At 46.1% G+C, this 26,720-nt stretch overlaps 1 protein-coding gene across 1 annotated transcript; it reads left to right on the top strand.

Moving 5' to 3' along the window:
* Nucleotides 1-23,975, top strand: GCH1 (GTP cyclohydrolase 1). Its single transcript, XM_071745196.1, has 6 exons — nt 1-454; nt 13,461-13,570; nt 15,884-15,939; nt 18,857-18,888; nt 19,853-19,937; nt 21,420-23,975. Exons 1-6 carry the CDS (start codon nt 145-147, stop codon nt 21,544-21,546), a joined length of 720 nt encoding a protein of 239 aa, XP_071601297.1. The 5' UTR covers nt 1-144; the 3' UTR covers nt 21,547-23,975.
* The last annotated feature ends 2,745 nt before the right edge of the window (nt 23,976-26,720 follow it).

Here is a 26,720-nt window from a genome sequence, read left to right as displayed (position 1 = left end):
GAGGCGGGTGGCGGGCTCGGAAGGGAGGGGTCCGCGCCGCGAGGGGCTGAGGCGGGAGGGCGGGTGGCAGCGCTGAGGGCGAGGGGCTCCTCCACAGCGCGCTGCCCGCTCGGCTTCGAGCCGTCCGGTCCCCGGCGGGGGCCGATGGAGGCGGCGCGGAGCTGTAACGGGTACGCGCGGCAGGAGCGGCCGCCGGCTCCTTCCGCCTCCCCCTCGGCGGGCGCCGAGAAGTCCCGCGTCGTCCCCTCCGGCGGTGGCGGGGACGGCTGGAGGAGCGAGCGTCCCCGCAGCGAGGAAGACAATGAGCTGAGCCTGCCCAGCCTGGCTGCAGCCTACACCACCATCCTGCGCTCCCTGGGCGAGGACCCGCAGCGCCAGGGGCTGCGGAAGACGCCCTGGAGAGCGGCCACCGCCATGCAGTTCTTCACCAAGGGCTACCAGGAGACCATCTCGGGTAGGCAGAGCTACCCCCGGGGCGGGCTGGGGGCTCTCCCTGCAGCCGTGGGCTTGGATTTCCTACCTTATTTCTTCCCGTGGGCTTTTGTCACCCCCCTGTCCCATGCCCCTGGTGGGTAAAGACATCAGCAATATGCCAAGAAGCATCCGCACCTCGGGGGCTGGGTGTTCCCTCTTTCCCCTGATTTCTTTCTTTAACCTCCATGCTGGTAAAGCTCAGGTTCTCCTCATAAACTTCTGTGCTTCTGATTTGGGTCAGAGGAACAAGTGGGTTTGCTATCCTTCTTTCCCTTTTTCCAGTGTAGGAACTTTTCAAGCTCCAGCGTTAGGAACTTATGTCTTCCTCCATCCCCACCTGAGCTAGGTGCTGGTCAGAAGGTTTAGGAACACTTCTTGTAGCCTTAGGTGGTCTGGATTTTCTCAGAAAAGGTCTCAGTCTGCTGTTGCTTTTATCAGGTGAGGTTTTTCCAAAGGTAGGAATGAAACCTGGGGAGGTTGAGGAGATCTCAGCCCCATCTCAGGGTCCCAGCAGCAAATGCAGATGTAGAGGGTTACTCCAGGTTCCCAGCTGGCCCCATGTGAGTGTCTTATCTGCTTGCTGGCTCTGGGCCCTCCCTGAAGTCAGGAAGAGAGGAACTGGATGGAATTTGTTCTCCTCATCGCCAGCAACCCCGAAGCTGTCTCTTGGTTCCAGTGCAGGGAAAATCCTGCTCGACACTTTGGGTTTTTACAGCACTTTTCCTCTCTTCAGTTTTTCTACTAAGGACTCTAGCCAGTAGAAACAGTAAAAAAAAAAGGCTTGGGAAGCTGGGGAATTCCCCCTCTTGAAATGAAAGGCAAGTTCCTGGTAGTGTGCAAGTGACAGCATGAACCTTTTAGCTGTGGATCAGGAAGGAGCTGCTCATGTTCTGCTCTCTGGACTACAGCACTGTTTGGAGTGCCCCAGGACTGCATCCAACAAAAATGTTGAGCCATGCTGGGGGTTGGCATCTGGGAGCTTCCTGACAACTCCTCAGGCTCTGTTTTATAAGTGTGCTGTGCCTCAATTTAAAGGTTGGCTTTTGTGCTTAGTTTCTTTTTTCACTTCCCAAGTGTTGGCTCTTGTGAAATCAGATTGTAACTTCCAGCACTAACTTACTCATGATCATTTTACACTCACATGCCAGTGCTGTGTCCTGTTTTCCCCCAGGAACAGCATTTCTGCTGTGATCTTTGTTTTGCCTTTCTGCCCAAACCAGCTTCACATCTGGAAATAAGCTCCAGGCTCCAGTGGCCAACCTTGCTCCCCTCATCCTTCAGCCCTCTGCTGCGTGGTGTATTTGAGATGAAGTTGCATCCTAGAATAAACCTTTATTGGTAACAACTTCCCTCATTTGAGGATTGCATGTGTCTTTTTACTGTTGTCAAACCCAGGTGGTTTCACAGTAATCCTGCCAGTCACTGGAAGAATTTTTTTAGTGATAATTTCTCATCATGAATTTCTGTCCTGAACTTTGAGATTGCTGCTCATCTTAAGTCCTCTCATACCTGTGCAGCTACACATTTCCTTCAGTTTTCTTTATAACTGTTTTCTGCTCCACTATGGGTTCTCTGGGACCCAAATAGTCTGTCCCAGTCTCTCACATACATTTCATTAAGCAGAATACTTATGAATAATCCCCTCTGAATATCCTGGGAGAGAGCTGTATTAGATCCAAGAGTATAAAGCATCACTGCTGGGTGCTGTACTCTTGGTCTGCTTTTTTTGTTGTTGTTATTTCTTTCTAGGAAATAAACTGAGGTTGTAATCTTAACATCCCTTCCTGGGCCAGGTGTGGAATCCTTTCACTTCCAGCTACTCACCTCTTCTTGCTTCCAGGGCTCCCACTCTTAGCAGCCCAAAAAAAAGAATGAGCTGCAACAGAAGGACCAATCTACAGCAGCAAGCAAAACAAGGAGAGGATGAGGAGCTGGCTGGGAGAGCTGCTAACTAAGTTACTGCCACTCAGGAGAGTTTTTAAAATGCTTTTTAAATGCCAGTGATCATGAAGTCTGTGGGGGCACGGGTAGCTGTGTGGGACTCTGCTGTAGAATCCTCATGTGCTGTTGACCTCAGTATGTTAACTGTCTGCCTAGCCAGGCTGTAAAAGCAAAAAAAAAAAAAAAAAAAAAAAAAAAACTGCAAAACCCAGCAAACAGCCCTGACCTCTTGTTTTCTCAGGCTTATTTTGCAACTTAGCTCCTTAGGTGGAAGTGGCTGGATAGACAGAGGTTAAAGCAGTGCTTGGCAGAATGTGTTTTGAGGAACCAGGTCAAGTTTTCCTCCCAACAAGACAGAAGATAACCAACAGTTATCATAGCTGTAAGTCTTAACCTTCTCATAAAAGGTTTCTTGAGTAAAAGCTCTGTGCTTGTGGCTGTACAAAGGCAGGGCTGGATGTGAGGGGTCTTGCAACAGCCACCTCCCTCCAGCTGCCCCCAGCTGAGTTCATGGCCCTTGCCAAGATGTGGAAATGTTTCCATCCTGCAGCTGGAAAAAAATGACAAGACAAACCAAGGCAGTGACTTTTAAAGGCTTTAGAATCAGCCTTCTGAGTTTGCCTGCTTGAGTGCCTGCCTGAGGCAGGAGAAGAGCAATAATTTCTGATGGTATTTTAATTTTCCATACAGGAGCACAGAAAAATGATGTCATAAATACATCCCTGAGGTGTGAAATATAATGAAGGATGGAGATTGTAAAATTGCAGGTACACTGCAAGAAGTCTTTCCTGTTTCATGTGCTTGACTGTAAGTGAGACTGGTAATTCCATGGTTGGTCACAAAATGAAGCTACCTGGTTTTAGTGGTTTTGTGCCTTGCTCACTGAACATTTTTGAGTGCAACCAGGTGTCTGGAAGCTTTGTGGTGAAGGATGATGGCCATCCCTGTCCTGCAGCAGTCTGTCCTCTGTGCCCTGGGGGAGAAGGTGACCAAGTGGCATGAGTAGGGAGCTTTGTTTAAGGAGCCTTGGTTCCTTTGGTTCTTAGGGAATGCTTTTTGGAAGCTGTTGTGTGGTTTCAAATGGGTATTGTTTTTCTTTTTGGAGCCTTGATTGATAATTCATCCTTAGGAAAAAAAAACCAACAACTTTTCTCATTCTTTTTGGTTGCTGTGTGTCTGAGAACATTACATTAAGGGCATGGTTTAGTAGGCTGGATGTTTGGTCTCCTTCCCTAGGCCTTGCCACTTTGCATGACACCTGATGATATTTGTATTTTTGTGCTTCCCAAAGCTTAAGTTTGGAGTGTCTTAGGATTACATCTAAATTCTGTCTCTTCTCTCTGCTCAGACTTATGTGGATCAGAATTCAGAGAAGCTGATTCTGCTTTTCAGCTTCCACTCTGTGTCTAGTTCCTGGTTTGCTTTCAGCAGTGCAGAGAAGCAGTTTTCCTGCTTCACCTCCTATTCATCTTTGCTATCTGTGTTCTGCAGCTGCTCAGTGTTGTATTTCAGAGCCATTAGGAGAGTTTACTTACCCAAGGTCTAAATCTTGCTCTTTCTGTTCTTCCTGGATTGTGCCTTTTCTCCTATTAATCCTGGGTACATGAACAGCCTCATTCTTTCTTTGACAAAATGTATTCAAATGTATTGGTCTCACTTCTGTGTTAGTAGTTGTCAGACTTCCATTGGAACAGCAGGAATGCCTCCAGTGATTTAAAAAAAAAATCCACCTGGGGACCAGGTTAAAAAATGCCAGCAGTTCACACTTGGGCATTTGTGCAGACACAGAAACCTCTGAATCTGTTGGGGAGGATGTCAGAACAGAGGACACCAAAAATTTTAAATTTTTCAATTTTATACAGTGGTTGTGCACCAGCATCCAAGAAAATATTTTTGTGTCCCGAGCCAGGGTCAGCTCTATCTGCTTCACACTTCTGGGTGCAAATTGTGTAACAAAATAGTAACTTTTTATTAAAAGTGGGCTGGTCTGTTGAGAGCTGGTTACCTTTAGCTTTCTCACAGGATATTCAGGATATAAATTGGTTCACAGACTGAACCTTGAGACATCTCTTCCCTCCTTTGCTAAAGGCTTAATGTCCCACTTGGAGGTGCTGGCTGTCAGCCTCTATAAATACTACAAAGCACAAGTGGTTGCAAGTGGAAATACAAGACTGCAGACAGTGTTTAACTCAAGCTGAGGACCTCAGCTCAGTCTTGGTAAGCAGAGCCAAGAGGTAAGTTGCAGAAATGGTGTGAGTTAACAATGCTCTTTTGCAAAGACAAACCAGAGAGGAGTTGGTTCTCATTGTGTAATCCTGTAGGAAACATCAGGTGCAGGGCTGAACAAGCTGCCTGAATCTGCAGGAGGAAGTCAGCTTGTGTTCCTCATCCCTCAGCATGCTGAGCAAATAAACAGTGTAGTTTCTGGTAAGGAGGGTGATGGTTGTTCCAGGGACAAAAGCTGGAAGGCCCGTTGACTTCTGAGGGTGTCAGCAGGTTCTGCTGTCCTGTCAGCATGGAAATCAGAAAAAACAGGGAAGTGGAAATCAGAAATACTAGGAGAGGATTACTTTCTAGACCTCTGTGGTTTGAAAGGCTGTATTTATACTTTATTTGTCTAGAAGATAAGTTGTTTATTAAAGGATATAAACCAGTTAGTTTTCATTGATTAGATTAACACCCGCTGAGCTGTGTGTGTGTGGCTTTCCCCCTCCCATGAGTTTATGCATTTTTCTTATGGTGAAAAAGTGCAAGCTGCATATTCCTCTGTGTGGATCTGGTATTTTGACAGATGACAACAATGGTGCAAGCTCATAAATTTTTCCCAGCCCCCTCAGTTTGCTGAGGATGAGAGGTGCTGAGCAGTCGCCACGCAAAAAGGGAGCCTTGAACAAACAGGGCTGTTTGATCAGCAGCAGTGCCCTTTGCCAAGGGCTGGGGAGTTACCTCACTCTTTCCTGTTACTGGAAGCAAGGTACTGCTAGTTCTCTTCTCATAGATGCAGAAATCTAACTTATAAATAACTAAAATATCAGTAGTATTGTGGTACAGTCATGTCCTGGATGGAATTTTTTCCCCCTCATCACCAACAACCCCAAAGTTGTCTCTTGGTTCCAGTACAGGGTAAATCCTTCTTGATTTTTTTACATCTTGATTTTACATCTTGATTTTTTACATACAAACTTCTTGAGTTTTTACATCAGTTTTCCTCTTTTCAGCCTTTCTACTAAGGACTCTACCCAGCAGAAATGTATGTATTTTCTCAAACTGAGGGATGGGAGATGCAGGGTTGTTCAGAGAAGGGTTGGGTTTTTTTTTTTCCTCAGATTCTACTATGCTGAACAGGCACTCAGTGCTGTAAAACTTATGCTGAGGTCTAGGGCTTCAGGATCTAGGACTGTAGGATTTTAGGATTTCCCAGGATGACCTCCACTGCCCACTAATGCTCAGGGAACACCAAATTTCCCAAGTTGGTTTGGGGTTTTGGTGGGAATTTGTGAAATGTCTTAACCTCTTGAATCTTACCTATTAAAGGCTTCTAATCTCTTCATGTTGCTTTTCCCAAAGTGTTGTTTCATCTTCTTTGATTTTTCCCTTGTTTCAATTTCAGAAGTGTGTGGATGGGGGGGGTGGCTCTCAGCACCTTCTGTGATGTGAGACATTGAAAAATAGTTATTGAAATCCTGATACATTTTAATGAGCATCTCCATAGCCCTGCCTCACATTAATAAAATCTCCTGGCAGAAGACAACTTCTAGAACCTAATCTTAGCTTCATCTGAGTGTCTGCAATAACTGATCTCTTGTGAATAGAGTCTCTCACTGCAACATGGGAAGTGTCCTGAAGGAAAATAAACAGATCTGGCCAAATGATGGCCAGAATTAGTTGAATAGCAGTAGTGCTTTTCCTCCATCTTTGCTTTGATGAAATGTGTCTTAAATTGCACATCTGATTCACCTCTCTTCTGCTAACTGAGGAATGAAGCCTTGCTTCTGAGGTAAATGTTCCTGCCTCAAGTTGAGTTTCTGGTCCTCTGGTGTGGCAGTGATGAAACCTGTGAAATATTAGGCATAAACCTATAAATTCTTTTGGCTGGGGTTTCTCTTGGCTTCTGTTAGGAAGGTCTGTTATGGCACAGAAGCCACATAATACTTATTTAATTTTCTTTGCAGCTTTGGAACTCTATTGCCTATTTAAATAGTAATGTGGCACCTTAGGCCATGTCCCTTTTTTAGAGTTCTTTAAGACAACTTTAAGCAATTTCTGTTGTGAATTAACATACCCAGGCTACTCCTGGGTACCTGAAGTCATAAACTTTCTGCAGCAGTACAAACTCTTTATATGGATGAGGTTTTTCTAGCCTGATTCTCTCTGTATGCCTAGTAAATTCCTGGTACCTTTTTAACACTGTAAACTTGTTTCTTGTCTGGAATATTTTCTAAAAGGGCAGCTACCCAGTAGTGTCATTACACCAATAAATACAAATTCAGTTTTGTCTCCATTTTACTGCTTACCCAGCAGCAACTGAAAGGTGTTTTGTAGCAATTTTCCTTGCAGATTTAATTCTGCCCCTGTGCTTGGTTGGTTTTCCTGTCACACTGCTGCTGGCTCATGGCTCCTGCCCTGTTGGTTACATCTGCCTTTAGATGAAAGGGAATTTCTTCCTGAGGAGGACAATCAAAGGTATATGCCAACATCCCCCAGCTGGCTTGTGGCCCTTGGATCCCCTTGGCCAGAACCCTATTTTTCTGATGGCCTTGATTGCCTGGACAATTTGGAGCTGTGGATTGGGTGCCAGGAGCAAATTCAGTCTCTGCCAGGATGGATTTAGCTCAGGAACAGTACTGGGGACTCTGAGACTCTGGGGACTCTTCATCTGGGGATGCTGAACAATCCTCAGGCTCTCTATTCCAAAGAGGAGCAGTGAGGCAACTTAAACACCACAGGGAAGTAGCTCAGAGAACAAACTGCATCACTTCACTCTCCTGTCTCACAGGCAGAGTAAAAATGGGACATCTGAAGCACTGTGAAGCTCTGCAGAGTGCTCCCATCCTTCCTCCACTGACTGAGCCAGCTGCTGGGTGGGCTCCGAGTGTCTGTGGTTGCCAGAGGTGCTTTTGCTTCCCTGTGTCACATTAAAGACATGCAAATAGTTTCTATAGCAACAGGTCTTTTTGCTTGGCTCTGACGCAAAATTCTGAAAGGTCTTTCTCGATCTGTCTTCATCCACTTTGGATTTTTGCCTTTATCAACTCTTTTTGAAGATAAAGGGAGGGGGGAAAAAAAATTGTGCCCTGTTTCAGGAGTTAAATTGTAGCAGAGGTGACTGTTTGCTTTTTAAGAGCCCACCGAAGTTTCTACAACGCAACTCGGAGTCTGGGCTGAAGGGAAAATCAGCTGGAGTAATTTTGAGAGAGTGCCCAAAATGTACTTAATGTTTGTTCTTATTTTAATGTGAATCATTAACATGATGTGTCTGGACTTAGGGACTTAAGCAGTAGATACCCTTAGCTTTTTCTGGGTTTGGAGAGAATGAAAATTAAATTATCTGCTTGTCTTTGGCTTGTTGGCAGCACATGAGCACAGCTGTGTAAAAGCAGAGTGAGGAGGTAAAACTCTGAGCAACCAAGGGGGTGGTTTATGAAGATGCCCATCTTATTGCTAGCAAAGGAGGCACTAATCCTGACCTACCAGTCTGGAGGATTGTGTGTGGTGCTTGGAAGCAAGAAAAGTATTCCTCCATTTGAGAGGAAAAATTTCCTTTTTTATATTAAAAAGAAAAAGTATCCTGTTGAGGAGGAGTCCATCTGAGCTGCAGATGCCTTCCTTTGGCAGGAAACTGAGCTAACAGTATTTCCTTTTAGCACTCCTTTCCTCTAAAAGCCTGGCTGGCTTCTACTCTTTAGTTTTGAAGATCCTGGTGCTGCAGGAGGAAGGGATGGGAGAGAGGCAGGTGGATATTTTAGGGCTGAGAGGCTCAGCCAGTGTGAGCTGGGATGAGCCCAGGGAAGGACAACATAGATTTTTAGATCTTGCCCTCAGTGGCCTCCAAATGAGGACCCCAGAATCAAGGCAATGAAGGAGGCTTTAGTAGGGAGAATGAAAGAATGGGAAGAGGGGCACAAATTTGTCCTCAGCTTTGCTTCTGGACTGGTTAATCTGGGGCCCTGTTTCCCCTTCTGTCCTTTTCAGCTCTGTTCTCCAGAATGTCTTCTACAGACTGAGTTGCTGAGGCCCTGTTTGATGCTGTTGCAAATTGAATGACTGGAAGGGGGAAAAAAAAAAAAAAAAAAAAGGCAGACAAGGTTAAATAAAATGGTATTGCCTCCCTGCACAAGTGTTTGAGTCTCTGCCAGATGAATCTCCTGTGTAGTTACTGAAAACGAGTGCTGTGGTGGAACACTGCACAGAATCTTGTCACAGCTCCTCTTACCTAACTCTCTTTTTGTCAACACAGGGCTTGGATTTCAAAGGAGCAGCTACAGGGCTTCAAGCTATGCTTATTTTCAGGACAACAGGTTTGTGGGGTGTGAGCAGGAGGGACAAGGGCAGGACAGAAGTGACTGAAGCTCTCTTTTTCACCATAGCTATTTACTCAGGTTGTGGCCTTCAGTCTTATGTTTTGTTTTACCTTTGGCCCCTGCCTCATCTGGCAGTGGTGAAGGGGGTGTTGGAGGAGCTAACACCAAGCTGGTTTCTTCCTTTTTGGGCTCTGTCCCTCCTTGAGAAGGAGTTACTGGTGCTGACTTAAAATCAGCACACCTTGCTGCAGGGCTGGTGCAGCTGAGCAGGTCTCACCTGGCTGCAGCTGCTTGCTGATCTTAAATAAATTTAATGTGCAAAACTGGCACAAGCATCCCACAGCTCTGTGGTGATTATTCCTCATGCATGGATCTGTTTGCTTGCACACCTCTAAAACTCTTGTGGCATTGCCCAAGCTGCTGTGACCCAGGGCTGTAGCCTAGGAGGGAGTAGCCAAGAGGATGGATGGATGGATGGAAGGATGGATGGAAGGATGGATGGAAGGATGGATGGAAGGATGGATGGAAGGATGGATGGAAGGATGGATGGAAGGATGGATGGAAGGATGGATGGAAGGATGGATGGAAGGATGGATGGAAGGATGGATGGAAGGATGGATGGAAGGATGGATGGAAGGATGGATGGAAGGATGGGTGGAAGGATGGGTGGAAGGAAGGAAGGAAGGATGGGTGGAAGGAAGGAAGGAAGGATGGAAGGAAGGAAGGATGGAAGGAAGGAAGGATGGAAGGAAGGAAGGATGGAAGGAAGGAAGGATGGAAGGAAGGAAGGAAGGATGGAAGGAAGGAAGGATGGAAGGAAGGAAGGATGGAAGGAAGGAAGGAAGGATGGAAGGAAGGAAGGATGGAAGGAAGGAAGGATGGAAGGAAGGAAGGATGGAAGGAAGGAAGGATGGATGGAAGGAAGGAAGGATGGAAGGAAGGAAGGATGGAAGGAAGGAAGGATGGAAGGAAGGAAGGATGGAAGGAAGGAAGGATGGAAGGAAGGAAGGATGGAAGGAAGGAAGGATGGAAGGAAGGAAGGATGGAAGGATGGAAGGATGGAAGGATGGAAGGATGGAAGGAAGGAAGGATGGAAGGATGGAAGGAAGGATGGAAGGATGGAAGGAAGGATGGATGGATGGAAGGATGGGTGGAAGGGATTGATGGAAGGAAGGAAGGAAGGATGGGTGGAAGGAAGGAAGGAAGGATGGAAGGAAGGAAGGATGGAAGGAAGGAAGGATGGAAGGAAGGAAGGATGGAAGGAAGGAAGGAAGGATGGAAGGAAGGAAGGATGGAAGGAAGGAAGGATGGATGGAAGGAAGGAAGGATGGATGGAAGGAAGGAAGGATGGAAGGAAGGAAGGATGGAAGGAAGGAAGGATGGAAGGAAGGAAGGATGGAAGGAAGGAAGGATGGAAGGAAGGAAGGATGGAAGGATGGAAGGAAGGAAGGAAGGAAGGATGGAAGGATGGAAGGATGGAAGGAAGGATGGAAGGATGGAAGGATGGATGGAAGGAAGGAAGGATGGATGGAAGGAAGGATGGATGGAAGGAAGGATGGATGGAAGGAAGGATGGATGGAAGGAAGGAAGGATGGAAGGAAGGAAGGATGGAAGGAAGGAAGGATGGAAGGAAGGAAGGATGGAAGGAAGGAAGGATGGAAGGAAGGAAGGAAGGATGGAAGGAAGGAAGGATGGAAGGAAGGAAGGATGGAAGGAAGGAAGGATGGAAGGAAGGAAGGATGGAAGGAAGGAAGGATGGAAGGAAGGAAGGATGGAAGGAAGGAAGGATGGAAGGAAGGAAGGATGGAAGGAAGGAAGGATGGAAGGAAGGAAGGAAGGAAGGAAGGAAGGAAGGAAGGAAGGAAGGAAGGATGGAAGGATGGAAGGATGGAAGGAAGGATGGATGGATGGAAGGATGGGTGGAAGGGATTGATGGAAGGAAGGAAGGAAGGATGGGTGGAAGGAAGGAAGGATGGAAGGAAGGAAGGAAGGATGGAAGGAAGGAAGGAAGGATGGAAGGAAGGAAGGATGGAAGGAAGGAAGGATGGAAGGAAGGAAGGATGGAAGGAAGGAAGGATGGAAGGAAGGAAGGATGGAAGGAAGGAAGGATGGAAGGAAGGATGGAAGGAAGGATGGAAGGAAGGATGGAAGGAAGGAAGGATGGAAGGAAGGAAGGATGGAAGGAAGGATGGAAGGAAGGAAGGATGGAAGGAAGGAAGGATGGAAGGAAGGAAGGATGGAAGGAAGGAAGGATGGAAGGAAGGAAGGATGGAAGGAAGGAAGGAAGGATGGAAGGATGGAAGGAAGGATGGAAGGATGGAAGGATGGATGGAAGGAAGGAAGGAAGGATGGATGGAAGGAAGGATGGATGGAAGGAAGGATGGATGGAAGGAAGGATGGATGGAAGGAAGGATGGATGGAAGGAAGGATGGATGGAAGGAAGGATGGATGGAAGGATGACTTCATGCTCCTGTTTGATTCCTTCAGCTGTGAGTGGGATGCATTTTGTCCCTAAAGTTGCCTCTGGGTGACACTTCAGAGGCCACCTAACCTTCTTTATTTTCCCCCAGCTTTAGAAGAGGGCCAAAAACTGTCTCCATGATACACCACAGCTCCTCAGCTTTCCCCTAACAGGTTGTAGGTCCCTTAGATGAATTTTGGAAGGATTTATTCATGTGTAGTGCACATAGATGGGTGTCTCTGCATATGTACACACACATGTGTGAGACTTCATGGTTGGGGCTTTGGCTTTGCCCTGCCTGACACATTGCCATGGCTTGGTGAGGACGTGGCAATTTTTGGCTGTTCTGGACAGTCTGCTTTGTGAGTCTGCTGACGTAAATCTCTATCTAACATCAGGCTCTGATGTGCTCCTGGCAAGGCTGGTGTGAGGCAAGCTGGTGATCTAATAACAGCAGCAGTCACTCTGGGGATGCTTCGTGGATCTGTTTGGATTTTGGTTTAATAACACCGGGCATCGTGGCAGGTTTTGTGAAGCCACTGTTTGCCTTTCTGCTGTAGAAATGGCAGGTCTGCAGAGTGCTACAGCAGGGAGTTCAGAACCCACGTGGCTGCTCCATCTCCTCTGAGCCTGCTCAGGGTCAGATTTTGGCTCTTCCTGGCTGCACTCACAGCTACACAACTGCACGGTGCTCCCCACGTAACCAGAATTATCTCCAGCTGTCTTTAGAGTAACCCAAACTCTGAAAAAAAATTATGTACTTTTACAGAGTTGTTTCCTGCCCTCTTTTGTGCCCCTTACACCTGATCAAAAGCCTTCTAGGATTCAGCCTCAGTGCCTTGCAGGTTGCCAGCCCTTCTCAGGAGGGAACGTGCGTCGCAGGCAGAACATCTCGCGCGCAGTTTCCAGGGTTACCTGTGCAGTGCTGATAGCAAGCAGGAAATTAAAATGCTGCATGATGCTGATGATCTGTTATCTACAGCAGATGGTGGCCATTAGGGGTACGTGCATGTCAGAGGGAGGCAGAAAGGCAAGGAGAGCAAACACAGCTATTAGATTGGTGTAGCTGCTGCTGCAGGTGCGAAGCTGCACTGCGGGTGAAGCTGAGGAGTTCCTGAGCATCCTGCTTCTGCTTTTGGGCCATGGTGTGGGAGACTCTGGTTCCTGGAAGTAACTCCCAGATGTCAGTGTGGTTTCAAGCTAACTTGTTTTCAGAGCTACTTGTTTTCAGAGTTCCTTGTTCTGATTATCAGCCCTTCTGCACAGCTCGTTCTCCTGCTGGGCTCTCTGATCTCCTGTGTGGCTCTTGTCCTTCTAAAGACTTGGTCTTTTGACTTGTAGGCTGCTCTACTTGTAGCCTTTCTAACATAGTCCAGCTGCCTGCAGTCTTTGGAGGCAGTAGTGATCCTCTCTAACCCATATCAAGATTGCTGGAGTATGTGTTGGGGGACTGAAATCTTGGAAAAATCAACTGAGGACCACTTTCAGTCCAGGACAGCAAATCTCTTCCCCAGTCTGTGGATAAAGATCTGTCTGACTTTTGTGTATACCTAAACAGCTGCTGGCTGGTGTGCTTCAGGAGGACATGACAGTCTTTTTTGTGCAAACCTTCTTTTAAGAGTGATGCTTGTGTTGAATTGCTGTGGTGGCTTAGCTTTTGTCACCCCTGAGGCTCAGCTCTGCTAGTGGTTTGGAGAAGCATTAATGGAAGTGCTCTGTTCAACATTACCTTTATCAGCTGTAGTTTTCACTGCTCTTAAGATGGCAGTAATTCTGCAAAGATTAGGCTAATTCTGAGCTCAAACTGGTATTTAAATAAAGTGCTATAGATTTCTGGTGCAGGACAGATGGTCTGACAGAGCATTGGGGCAGCCGTGTGATCGTACGATCAAACCCAAGCCTCCTTGTGATGTTTCTCCTCACTCCCCTCCTGCAGCTTAACCCTAAAAATCTGTAGTTCTGAGCAAGCTGTGCTCTTGCTAGAAGCTTTCTCTGGTGCTGTCAGGAACCTTCCATCCCTTATGCATTTGTCTTTTTTGTTTAATGTGGATGTTTAATTGCAGATGTTCTGAATGACGCCATCTTTGACGAAGATCACGATGAGATGGTAATTGTGAAGGACATAGACATGTTCTCATTGTGTGAGCATCACCTCGTTCCATTTGTTGGAAAGGTAACTCTTCCTCACCAAACAAATGTGGGAATACATGATAAAAGGCCTTTAAAGTACATGTAAAAGACCTTGTAGCTCTAACTACAAAGCTTTGAAAGCTAAAAGTATTTACTGCTTACGGCTATGATTCTGGAAGTTAATCTTCAGCACACAAACAAGACAAACCTCCTTAATGTGAGCTTTATTTGAATTTAAGCTCCTAAAATATAATGCTTAACCTTTCCTAGTTTAAGTAATCTAATGGTTTCTGACATTTCATATCAAAGCTCTTCTTCGTGAAGCAGCTGCAAGCCTTGAGGGCAGACATCTTGATATTAAACTGGCTCACCCTGTGTGCTGACTCTGCCATGGATTTAGCTTTTGGCTCAGAGCTATCTGGTGTGCATTCACCTCAGGAACCACCCCCATGAGTGGAGCAAACTTCTGATTAGCAGCCCTCTTTTAAATAAGGAAATCCAGTCAGGGTGGGGTTGGTCAAAATTGATTATCAGGGTGCTGCTTAGGTTGGGACTCCCAGGAAAGGGGCTGGTGGTTTAGAGACTGTTGAAACTGGGGTGGTAACAACCTGAAAAAGAAAATACAAATTCTCAAGTTTACAGCTGTAAACGTGATGAAGAGTTTGGAGTTGGTCCCTTCTGTGCATCTCATCCCCTTCACTCCCACATCAGCACAGAAGGATGGAGCTTACTCTGCTCCATCTGCTTAACCATAAAGTACTCACAGGCTAGAAAGCAGCAAGTGCTTTTGCTTTGTGTAATATTCAACCAGCACCACATATGTTTCAACTGCCTCCCAAAAATAAAATACCTGAATGGAAACCAGGTCTTTGTGTTGTTCTGTCACCTCCATTTCATCTGCTTTCTTTTCTTACTGTGAGTATTTTGTACTGGAAACCAAGGTGGCTCTCTGTGCAAGCTTTCTATTTCACCTGTTATTTTTAGTTACACAGACCATGTATATTCTCTTTGTTAATCCTGTATTGCTCTGTATTACTTACAAGACACTTAGCTAAAAGCAAAAGCACAAGGCAGAAAACCACCTTTATCCTGGCCCAAACCAGAACACAATGGCTGCAATCTTTTTACATCTGGCTGCTTAACCTGCCTGGTTTGGAGAACTCTTCTCACAAACACTGGAAGGGTCCTGCTGGTATAATAGTCTGCTAAATGATGTGGAAATGCCTCTAAATGTTCTCAGCCCAGCCATTCCCCTGTTGGGTGCATCAAACAAGCTGCAGGGGCTGACCTGTCAGGCTTGTATTTGCAGTTCTGTCTGCCATGAAATTAAGAAATCTCCCCCAAATAGTCTGGGGTTCAACACTTATTTCTAAGTTGTGTCTCTTGCCTTATCTGAAATGTTTCGTGTCTTTTCAGGTGTCAGTGGGTTGAGTACCCAACAGAAGTGATAGGAATGAGCAAGTTAGCCAGGTAATTAGGTTGTACTGGGGTACCTCTAACTGCAGGTAGAGTGAAACAGGATTCTGAGATGGGGCTGATAGGCAAAGCACAAAGAATCCTACACTGACACTCCCCTACTGTATCTTGGCTAATTTTTCAAGTCTCTGGAACAGTGACATAAATGTTGGCTTATGATTTGTGATAACAGCAAACCCAGGGATATTCAGTAGCCTGTCTTGCTTTCAAAAACAAGAAGCCAAACAGCTTTCCCCCTGCCTTTAGATTTGAGCACTTTTCTTCTCAAGAATTTTTTTCCACCTTGGTGTATTTAAGTGCTTGGTATGAATTCTTAGCAAATCCATATTCAAGCAGGATGGAGGGTGACTTGATTGTACCATGATCCAGGGTGTTACCCATAGCAGGAAGAAAAAAAAAATAAGTGCAGCCTGATTTTGGTGGCTAAGTATTTCTTGCCATCAGAACTCTTACCTGGAAGTGTAACCTTCTCCCACTCAGCCCATAAATCTATTTTAGGTCTTGAAAGAAAACCTTGTTCATTTTAGATGAACAGTACTGAGTGACAGACTGCTTTTTGTACCCAAATGTAGAATTACTCTGTAGCATTCTTGAGACTTGGAACATAAGCCTTGACTCTAGAAGAGCTGTGGTTTTTCTCCACCTCAGAAAACTTATTCTTCACCAGGACACTGACCTCATCAAGGCATTTATTGTCTCTGTTAGCCCTGCAATTTTTCAGGCTTGCATGGTGGCACATTCCTCCCACATGCTAAGACTTCTGGACTCTTCCAGAGTTAGTTCTGAGGCAAATGCACATCTCATTCTCTATGCATGAGTTTCACATGCATTTGGTAGTGTGGCTTTGATTCTGGTAATGTTTTTTTTTCCCTCTCTCTAGGTACATATTGGCTATCTTCCTAACAAACAAGTGCTTGGCCTCAGCAAGCTTGCTAGGTAAGTGTTACTGTAATGAAAGTGATTCTAATTTGTAAAAAGGATTCCAAGCTGTGCTAACTGTGCTAATCTTTCTAATCTGGTCCCCCTGTAAAGCTCAGCCCACTTTGTGTCCTGGGTTTGGATTCAGTCCAGTCCTCAGCACTATGGTTTTTGTGGAGGAGGACAGATCAGTCTCAGAGCTCTGTGCTGATTCACATCAGTTGAGTGTGGCAGAGCTGTGACACTTTTATACATTCATCCAGAGCATTGGTGGCTGCAGGGAGCACAGAAACAAGAACAACAGGGAATTTGGTCACAGTCTAAGGCCACTAAAATCAGTGGGGATCTGTAGCTCTTTATCACTTGGGTGTATGTTGACTGATAAGAACAAAAATCCCAAACTTCCAGACTCTTAAGTGAATGCTTTGCTTGGATGGAAAGTGAAGCTAAAGCTTTCTGCTCCTCAGATAAATTTGGCATTTCTTTCTTTCACTCAGGGCCTGCTGAGAGAGCTGTAGGGTAGTTTGCATACCTAAGGTTCAGCCTAAGAAACAAAGCAATTAGGATACAGAGGAGAAATCCACTTGTTATGTAAAGTAGCTTTCTCCTCAGCAAGTGCCCTTGGACCTGTTGTTGCACAGCCTTGTTATCAAGTGACACTTTGTACTCGTGGTGAGGAAGAGGATGCAAAAAAAGAAGAACTGAGGATGGGAAGGGGAGCATCTCTTTTTGAGAAGCAAATCTGAGAAACTGGCTGTAGTTCTGGAAGACTGCACAGGCTTTGCTTATGCTTTCCCTGATGCATCTGTTAATCTTGCTGTAGTTCCAATAATACTAATGAGAATTAGCCTGGTAAATCTGCATGCCTGCTGTGTAGGATGTGACACTGAGATGCTTTACAGTCACTCAGCTCTCTGCTCAGCTCAGCTCACACAAGAGTGAATTTGGTTTGGAAGTGGAAGGGCCCATTGGAAGTCTCATCTTTTTTTAATCTGTCACAGGGAGGTGTCCTCTGGCAGTGCTTCTAGGGGTGGACTTTGCCCTGATTAGAAGGCTGAAAGGGGCAGTTCAGCAGTTTTTATCCACATTTTCTGTAGCTGCACCCAACTGCTGAAATTGTTGGGTGAGGTTTTGAGCTGACAGGACTCCAGTTCCTGGGAGAAAGACTTTGCCTCCTGTAGCTCCTCACTCTTGGGGACATCTGAGTGGCACTTTGTGGCTTGCATTGTGTTGGCTGGATCTTCTTTAAGTGGTGAGGGATTTTTTTGGGGGGAGGGCTGGAGTTCTGAAGGGAAGCATCCTTCCTGGAGAAGCTGTCCTTAGCACTCAGCTTTATTTCTGCAGGGCTTGAGTGCAGGATGAAGGATTAAGTTTGTGTTTGCTCTGGTTACCTCTGAACTGCAGGTGTAAAAAGGAGCTCAAAATTGTCTTCAGTGATTTTTTATTTTTTATTTTTAATGCAAGTGACAACATTGTGCCAAAAGTGTACTGTTTTCCTGCTATTCTCAGGATAGAAATACGGATGAATATCTGAGGCTTCCTGTGCTCTGCTTGAAAGGGGTTAAATCTTCCCTTGATTTTCCAAGTTAGGGTAAAACTCCTGTACACTGCAGTACTGAAAAGATTAGATTCTTGTGTAACCAAGTGTTTCCAGCCCTCACTTGCTTTTTCAGTGCTTCCCCTGAAGAGACTGGGCCAAGCAGTGCTTCCTTTTTGTGCCCTATATAGTGCAACCTGTGTTCAAACAAAGATTTGTGGGGCTGTTGGTACTGTAGGCCTAATCTTTCCTAATAGGATTAGTTTAATGTGGTGTTTCTGTAGCTGTGGGTGACCTGTATTCAGTAAACAAATATCTTTCTTTGGATTTTAAGCTCAGGTTTGAAAATGCTGATTCAAAGAACTGTTTTCACATAAATGTCATTACAGGACTTCTGACATGTAAAGATACCTGAGCATCAGCTTGTTTCCTGTCCATAGATTTAATATAAATATTCTTTTGCTTTGAGAATAGCTGCAACACAACCACTTCATTTCTGGAGGGGAGTTTCTGCATGTGATTCTCTCTCCAAAAGAGCAGACAAACCTCATGGCCAGAAATGTTCCCTGTAACCAATGCCTCAGGCTGCCAGCCAGTGTCTGGTTTCTGTCTAGTCTGACCAGATGGGTATTGAAGCTTTCTATAGCAACTTCTTTAGGTGCCCACTTGATGTGTAATTAAGCATCTGGTGGTGACTTCAGTGACCCATTGGGGTACAGAGCAGCAATAAGAGTTCCCTTAAATGTGTGCCCTATAGCATAGTGGTGCTAAAGGATTGGTAGTGCCACTTGCATTGCCCCACAGATGTGTTGGAAGAGGGGCACTAAGGTGATCCTGGCACTGAAATGTGAAGGATGGTCTGATACATGGGTGGAGAGTCTCTGTTTTAAATAAACCCAATTTTGTCTCATTGTTCTTGGTTAAATCTGTGGTCAAATGCAAGAATGCAAAGCATCTCTTGCTTAATTTCAGTAGCCTGCTGGGAATTCCCAGTCCTTAAACCAACATTTGGTTTAGATTGAAGCAAAAGGAAATAACCTGACCTCCTCAGCTCCAAGATGAGCTCCTGGGGAGGCTTTGGGTGTGGATTCCCTTGTGGTGCAGGTGGGTGGTGGTACAAATAATTCAAAAGTAACAGCAAACAAAAGAAGCTCTAAGGAAATTTCAGAATTTGCCTCTGAAACTGTCTCTGGGATGGCAACTCAGGAGAATCTGTCACTGAACACAGGGATGTGCCAAGGGAAAGCCCTGCAGCCAGGGGCTGAGCAGCAGCATGATGCTCCATGGATTTCCAGGAAGGACACAGATCCATGAAGTTATTTGGTTTGATGGTGTCAAGCTGAATGTGAAGATCAGGCAGGGAGGTGGATAATGTTGTTCTTTTCCTTTCCCCTTTAGGATTGTGGAAATATACAGTAGAAGATTACAAGGTAAGCAGCTGAAGTTTTGGTTTTCTTGCATGCACTCCTTACCTGGGCACCTCAGGGTACTGTCAGTTGTGGGTGGGCTGTAGCTGTGCAAATTTTAGTGTGCAGAAAACCACTGTGTTCTTCAACAGGAGTTTATCTGCTGGTCTTAGCCCCTGTGTTTCCAGGTGAGGGGTAAAATCTGCCTGTGGAAATAGATGTAGGCAGCAACTGATTGAGAGGAGGAACATGCCCCAAGATACAGCTGCCCAGAATAACTCAACTGCTTGGATGCTGCTGGAGATGAACTCTCCTACACATAATCTGAGAGTTGCCTTCAGGAACTCTTGTCTGAAGAGATGGAGCAGGAACTGCCTCCCTGCTGCCCTTGGGAAGTGGAGGAAGCTGGAGGATCTGAGGCTTTGGGTTGGGCTCTCATTGTCCTGCAGTTAAATTTGGCCTCTTCTTGGAGTCAGAGATCATGGAAACCATTGAGCTCAGCCTGGTGAATAGAGGGTGTTAGAACTACAGGAAGTAAAGCTTTACAGGACAATACTCGTAGTCTAATTTTTGAAAAAAATCTCCATTTCCTTTCCTTGGAAAGAAATGGTGTGTAGGGAATGAGGAGTGCAGCTGCAAACCCAGTGAACAAATCTATAAAAAAACTGAAAGAAAAAGGAGAAGCAAGAAAACCTGACTGCACAATAGGAAAGAGAGGAGCTGTTACAACAAATCATGGTAATGCCATCCCAGCAAAGGAGTAATTCAAAATATAAATGAGTAAAATAAAAGCCCTGTTGCGGGATACAAAATAAGAAAGAGGATTTAGTGCTAGTAACATTTATTTAGAGAGAGCAGAGCTTGTCTAAGGGGAGGGGTAGTGAGGAGCAGCCACACTTGGAAGGGAGGATGCAGTGCTGCCATCCAGAGAGGGGTGGTGCAGGTGTTAAGGGGAGCATCATTCCTGAAATCCCTGCTTTTCTCTCAGTCCAGGAGCGCCTCACCAAGCAGATTGCAGTGGCCATCACTGAAGCCTTACAGCCTGCTGGAGTTGGAGTGGTTATTGAAGCCACGTAAGTTCCCCTGAGCCCTCCTTGTGGCTGTTTGTGACCCCAGCAGAGCCCCTGGTGTCCTTTTGCCTCTTTGTGCACCGTGCCTGGGTTGGAGGCAGAGTGGAGGTGACAGGGATGGGTTCAGTGGAATGGTCTGGGGGGGTTTGGGGACTTGCCTTGTCCCCTGGGGCAGCTGGGGTGAGTTGTCCCAGTTGGACTGGGTCCCTGCTCTGCCTCATCACACCTTCTGACTTCTTGAGGAAGAGCAAAGCTTGGGGCTAGCAACAGGCATGGCCCTGGGAACAGGACACACCTTGGGAAGGGGAGATTCCCCTGGGAATCTGGGGTGAGGAGGCAGCTCTCGGAGACTGGGAATTTGGCTTTCTTTTCTGTAGAGGACAGCTGAGGTACTGCTGGCAGATTTCCATTCTGGGACATGGATCTGATGGAGAGGGTCCAGAGGAGGGCTGTGAAGATGATGAGGGAACTGGAACACCTCTGCTGTGGAGGATTTCCAATGTTTGAGGGGTCTTTTGAAATGCATTTTAACTTCCCTGGTGAGGGCTCAGTGCTGAAAGAGGGATGAAGGGAGGAATGAATGGAATGGATGAAGGAATACCTGCCCTGGCATTCCCTTTGTGCCTTCCCAGAGGGAGGACACAGAATCCCACACCCATGGACTCCTCCAGCCTTTGCTCCCCCCAAAATTTGGAAAAAAAACATCAGAAGGATGGTCCAGGCAGGGTCTAGGAAGTAAATTCATATTTATGCTTTTGGGAACATGCAAACAGCTGTGGAACACAAATCTCCCATGGACCTGCCCCCCATCTCTGATGGGATGATCCAACATCCAGGACTGTGTCCAGCTCTGGGGCCACCAGCACAGGAAGGACATGGATCTGATGGAGAGGGTCCAGAGGAGGGCTGTGAAAATGATGAGGGAACTGGAACACCTCTGCTATGGAACCAGGCTGAGGGAATTGGGGGTGTTCTGCCTGGAGAAGAGGAGGAGGCTCCGTGGAGACCTCAGAGTGACCTTCCAGTATCTGAGGGGCTACAGGGAGGCTGGAGAGGGACTGTGTGCAAGGGCCTGGAGGGATGGGATGAGGGAAAATGGGTTTAAATTAGAGAAGAGCAGGTTTAGATTGGATGTGAGGAACAAGTTGTGTCCCGTGAGGGCAATGGCACAATGGCCCAGGGTGCCCAGGGAGGGGGTTGAGGTCTCATCCCTGGAGATATTCAAGGTGAGGCTTGAGGAGGCTCTGAGCAACCTGATCTAGGTGAGGGTGTCCCTGATACTGCAGGGGGGTTGGGCTGGGGACCTGCAGAGGGCCCTGACAACCCCAATTATTCTGTGATTCTGTGGTTTGGAGGTTTTGTCACTCCCCAGAATTGACTGTGACTGCTTAAGGAACATCTCACTGTAGGATTCCTTTTTTTTTTTTTTTTTTTTTTTTTTTTTGAGCATTCCCAGCTCATTGCCTCCCCTCTGATCTCTTCCAGGCACATGTGCATGGTAATGCGTGGGGTACAGAAAATGAACAGTAAAACAGTAACCAGCACAATGCTGGGGGTGTTCCGGGAAGACCCAAAGACCCGTGAGGAATTCCTGACACTCATCAGGAGCTGAAACTGTGGTGTTCTCTAAATGCACTCTGGAGATGTTCTGTCCAGTGTCAGTGTCTGTTTTACTTGTTCCTACATCTTTATTTTTTTTTTTCAACTAAAAAATCCTTGTGAATTGTTGTCATGGTCTTTGTGCAGTAAAAGACTTCTGATGGCAAACCAAAAATGTAATGGTGGGCTGGGCTCCTCCTGGTGTTCCAATGATGCTGATGGCACAGAGCTCCAAATAAGGGTTTAAAAAAATGTCACTTTTCCACCCACACTGCAGCACAAACTGCTGACAGGGGAAAAGTGGGGCTTGGGACTGAAATGGAGATTTGTGAAGCAGTTGTTTCTCCAAATTTATATGGAGCAGCAGAGGAATTAACTGAGAGGCTGTGGATTCTTGTGGGACCATTTATGCTGCAAAAATTGCACCTCTGCTGGGTGGGCCTGGAGGGTTTCTGACTCTATTTTATTGCAAGTCCTGCAGTGGCTGTTTCAGTATCTGGTTCTGTATGTTACACCTCTTGGAGATGTTGGTTCTGTGTTATGTCCCTGCTAGTATTAGGCCTCCTTTTTTTGTGTGGGTTTTGTTTGTTTGGGTGGTGGTGTTATGGGGTTTTTTTGTTTTTTTGGGTTTTTTTTTAGAAATTTAAAACATTTTTCCTAGCCTCTTAAGAGGTAGGAAGCTAACTTCTAAATTATTTGGGGCACAGACTTATCTCAGTATAAAGGGTTTTAGGCATCTTTTTCTCTGTGCCTCAATGTCTGACCACTTCAGCTGTCAGTTTCTTATGTTTTTTGAGCAAAATTTAACAGGGGGAAGGAAAAAAAACCAAAAAAACAACAACCCAACCCCAGAGTCTGTCTATGAAGTGCTAAGATATCCAAAGAGGTTTTTAATGTTATTTATATCTTGAGCTTTCCTTCTTGGAATTCTCTGGGTTTAGAAGGAGAAGCCTAAATCTAGCCTGATAATCTGAAAATGAAGACTTCAGGTATTTCAAGACTTGAATCTTGGAAGTGTTGGACCAAAGGTGAGCACTGAAATCCTGAACACAGCACATTGTACCTCTCCTGCCTGGCTTCAGGTCATTCCAGGACAAAGCAGCCTGAAATGACAACTCATTTTGTAAGAGCAGTTGAAAAAAAGCCAATTTCCAGGCCCATCAAAACGAATTAAACCACATTTTGAATTTTTTTTTAATTATTTTTTTCTGTCTATGTGGCAAGCTCTGCATGTGGCAGCATTGGTACAGCAAGTTTCAGCCAGCTGGACTTGGCTGAACTCCTTTGTTAAAATTTTAATGGGTGTTTTGTAACTTTTAATTGGGACAATATGAGGCACAAATGAAAAACACCCTTCCCCAAACTGAGCACAGGAGGAAAAGCTTCAGACATCCAATGCCAGCCAGGGTGTCAGATGCCCCCACTGAGGATCTCACAGTCTGCACTCAATGGGGTTCCAAGATATTCTCTACTTGACCCTAAAAGGCAATTCCTGGTCTGGCAAACCTCAATCTTCCCAACTTTCCTGTCTCTTCCTTCAGCCAGTGTTGGAAATGAAGTGAAAATCAAGTCTGGACAAATTTCCATTGGGCCTAAAGAACTTTCAAGCAGCAGCAGCAACCCTCTTGTGGGCTTAATGACAGGAATTTTTGTGATTTTTTTTCACAGCATTATTGGAAAAATCCTTTCTGATCTCCTCTCTCCTGGATTCTGTAGAGTTAGGTGCTATAAAAAGTGTGTCTGGTGTGAACAAGCTGTGTGTTGCACATTTATAAAATTCACCAACTCTATGGCATTTGCTTTCCTTCAGGCTCTCTGGGCTCTCTTCAGGCTCTGTTAGCCCGGGGATGAGGAAAAAAAAAACCAGGAAAAAAAGAGGTTAAATGCTTAAATGATAAAGAGCAGATATTGCCACACTGCAGTTCTGTGTTTCAACCATCCAGCTGAAAAGCCTTAAATCTTTCTTGCCTGAAGTTCAGAGTAAAACTCCTTTTAGTTCAACAACTGGAAGGAGAATCTGAGGACCAAAGGGCCATGCACACCAGTACATCTGTTTCTCTTTGCTTCCTTTAGTTTGGGTTTTACAGAGACTTAAATTTCTATTCTTGTGTCTGAGGTGATGAGAAATCAGGTTTTAACCACTTATCTCTATTCAGGATAAAGTTCATGTTGCACCACTTTTTTTTTTTTTTTTTTTTAAATTTTGCTGTGACCTGTAGCCCTTAAAATATACCTCTCTCTCTCTCTACTTGAGGCCTTGGATTTTGTTCCACATTTTTTTGTTGGTGCAAGAGCTGGTGCATTTTCTGGCATGTCAGTATTGTTTAAGCCCAGGAGCTTTAACTACTCCCAGTGTGTATATATGTATAGCACCTACAACCTGTTGTACCCCGTGGAAGTCCAGTGTCTCTCAAACATTAAAGCACAGTGTTACCCTTTGGAGTGGCAGTGTCCTTGGTGACTTGGAGGTGACAGCTTTGCACAGGGAAGTGCCACAGCCTCCATCTCTTTAGGTGGGGATTATTTTGGCACCAGCAGGTGCTCCAAGCCTCTGAGGAGATGTTGGGTTTTTCTGGGATGCTCTTGTCCCAGATGTTGGGTTTTTTTGGGATGCTCTTGTCCCAGGTGTTGGGTTTTTCTGGGATGCTCTTGTCCCAGATGTTGGGTTTTTTTGGGATGTTCTTGTCCCAGGTGTTGGGTTTTTCTGGGATGTTCTTGTCCCAGATGTTGGGTTTTTCTGGGATGTTCCTGTCCCAGGTGTTGGGTTTTTCTGGGATGCTCCTGTCCCAGATGTTGGGTTTTTCTGAGATGCTCTTGTCCCGGGTGTTGGGTTTTTCTGGGATGCTCTTGTCCCAGATGTTGGGGTTTTTTGGGATGTTCTTGTCCCAGATGTTGGGTTTTTTGGGGATGTTCTTGTCCCAGATGTTGGGTTTTTCTGGGATGTTCTTGTCCTGGGTGTTGGGTTTTTCTGGGATGCTCTTGTCACAGATGTTGGGTTTTTCTGGGATGTTCTTGTCCCAGGTGTTGGGTTTTTCTGGGATGCTCTTGTCCCAGGTGTTGGGTTTTTCTGGGATGCTCTTGTCCCAGGTGTTGGGTTGTTTTCTGGGGTGCTCTTGTCCCAGATGTTGGGTTTTTTGGGGATGCTCTTGTCCCAGATGTTGGGTTTTTTGGGGATGCTCTTGTCCCAGATGTTGGGTTGTTCTTCTGGGATGCTCTTGTCCCCAGGCGAGTCCCTCTTTGACTGGGCAGCAAAACCCCCCTCAAGGCCAGGTTGTTTAGAACTAGATGACCTTTTAAAGGCCCTTTTCAACCCAAACCCTTCTGGGATTTGATGTCACCTTCCTGCTGGTTCTCAGTGCCAGAAGAATCAACCACAAATGGGCTGGGCAGGGAAGGAAGCAGTGGCTCTTGCATGCTCCAAGGATCCTGTGGGATTATATTCCTCTGGAGCCATTCTGGGTACACATTTACCTGGTTCCATGTCTTCAAATTACCTCAGCAAACGTGTCCTGGCTGCAGATGTGACAAGAGACCTTGATGATGAAGCCTTGGTTGTGTCACCTCACCCTGTGCCAGGCTCAGTCTCTGCTCCATCAGCCTGGGGAGGATGCCATAAAACCATCCTCCTGTCTTCCAGCCCCTCTGCTGCCCTGGGCTGCAGATACTGCTGGAATTCATAGGAAAAAAAAAAAAAAAAAATCCTACAGATCCCAGATGGCTGAAGAGTGTTTGTAGCTAAAGCTACAGGGTTGGGTTAGAAGGATGGGGGAGGCACAGGGGCTGTGCTTGCAGACCCCTGGAGCCACCTTGTCACTTCTCAGAGTCCCCAGAAGGAGAGCAGCCTCTACCTGTGCTCTAGAGATGTCCCTCTGGAGCCCTTTCCCAGGTGACATTTGCTCTCTGTGCTGTCAGGAAGGTCCAAGGAGCAGGCAGAGTCCTTTTGGTGGAGTTGAAGCCATGGCTGCCCCATAGATGGGTCCTGCAAAGCTGCCAGCCTGGCAGGGGCTCTCTTCAGGCTCTGGTAGCCCAGGGATGAGGGAAAAAAACCAAGGAAAAGAAGAGGTTAAATGCTTAGAAGCTCTTCAGGAGGAGGGTGCTGAGACTGGAACAGATTGCCCAGAGAAGCTGTGGCTGCCCCATCCCTGGAGGTGTTCCAGGGATGAGGCTTGGAGCATCCTTGTCTGGATGAGAGGTTGGAGGAGATGATCCCTAAGGTCCTTCCCAACCTAGAATCATAGAATCATAGAACTGGCTGGGTTGGAAGGGACCTCAGAGCTCATCAAGTCCAACCCTTGATCCACTCCCATTGCAGTTCCCAGCCCATGGCACTGAGTGCCACATCCAGGCTCTTTGGAAATATCTCCAGGGATGGAGAATCCACCCCTTCCCTGGGCAGCCCATTCCAATGGCTGATCACCCTCTCCAGAAAGAAATTCTTTCTCATGTCCAACCTAAACCTCCCCTGGCACAACTTGAGACCTCTTGTGCCCTCTTGTCTTGCTGAGGGTTGCAAGACCTCAGCCATTCCATGATTCTACATGAAAATTATCATTTTCAAGGGGGGTAAGGGGGGAGGGAGAAGCAAGCAGAGAAGTTTTGGGGCTGCAGGCAAGGATGAGGAATCCTCTGGGACAGGGTGGATTTGTGGGGGAAAGCTGGGGCAGTGTGGGATGGAGGAGGAGGGGTAATTAATGAAATCCCCCTCCAGCCTTTCGTGTTTTGGTTTGTATTGGGGTTTTTTTCTCTCTCCAGAGGGTCTGTCCTGTTTAGAAATAAGCCTCCAGGTTATTTCCAGACCCCAGGAGGAGCATTTCAAGAATTGTCTTTGTTGTGATGCTGAGTTTCTTCTGTGCTTCCCAGGGTTGTCTATTAAAGCTGGTGCTTGTGGTAGAAAAAAGAGGTGCATCTGCAAGAGATTCTCTGTTCTCTGCCCCTTCATTATTTTTTTAGGGGTGGGATTAGGAAGGAGCCTCCCTGGTTTTGTGATCCTGGGAAAATCTGCTCTCATTGGGATGAAAAAAATAGTCAGCTTGGAAGTATGTACAGCTCAAAAAAAACCAACAAACCAAAACCCAAAAAACCCCAAAACAACCCAGATGGGTGCAACAATCAAATCTGTAAAAGAAGAAATATCTGTTATTAAGGTGACTCTGCCCCTGGGGTGCTGGAGATGCCTCATCCTTGAGC

The sequence above is a fragment of the Heliangelus exortis genome, chromosome 5, assembly GCF_036169615.1.
Source record: "Heliangelus exortis chromosome 5, bHelExo1.hap1, whole genome shotgun sequence".
Lineage (NCBI taxonomy): Eukaryota > Metazoa > Chordata > Aves > Apodiformes > Trochilidae > Heliangelus > Heliangelus exortis.
Note: the sequence above shows the minus strand (reverse complement) of the source record. Positions and strands in the feature narration are given on the sequence as shown.

Bases quoted from the DNA above. Each gene is read 5' to 3' on its own strand.
- GCH1 (XM_071745196.1), top strand. From the start codon at position 145: ATGGAGGCGGCGCGGAGCTGTAACGGGTACGCGCGGCAGGAGCGGCCG. The intron at 15,940-18,856 runs GTAAGTGTTACT...TTTCCCCTTTAG, and splicing joins GGCCTCAGCAAGCTTGCTAG to GATTGTGGAAATATACAGTA. The intron at 18,889-19,852 runs GTAAGCAGCTGA...CTTTTCTCTCAG, and splicing joins ATACAGTAGAAGATTACAAG to TCCAGGAGCGCCTCACCAAG.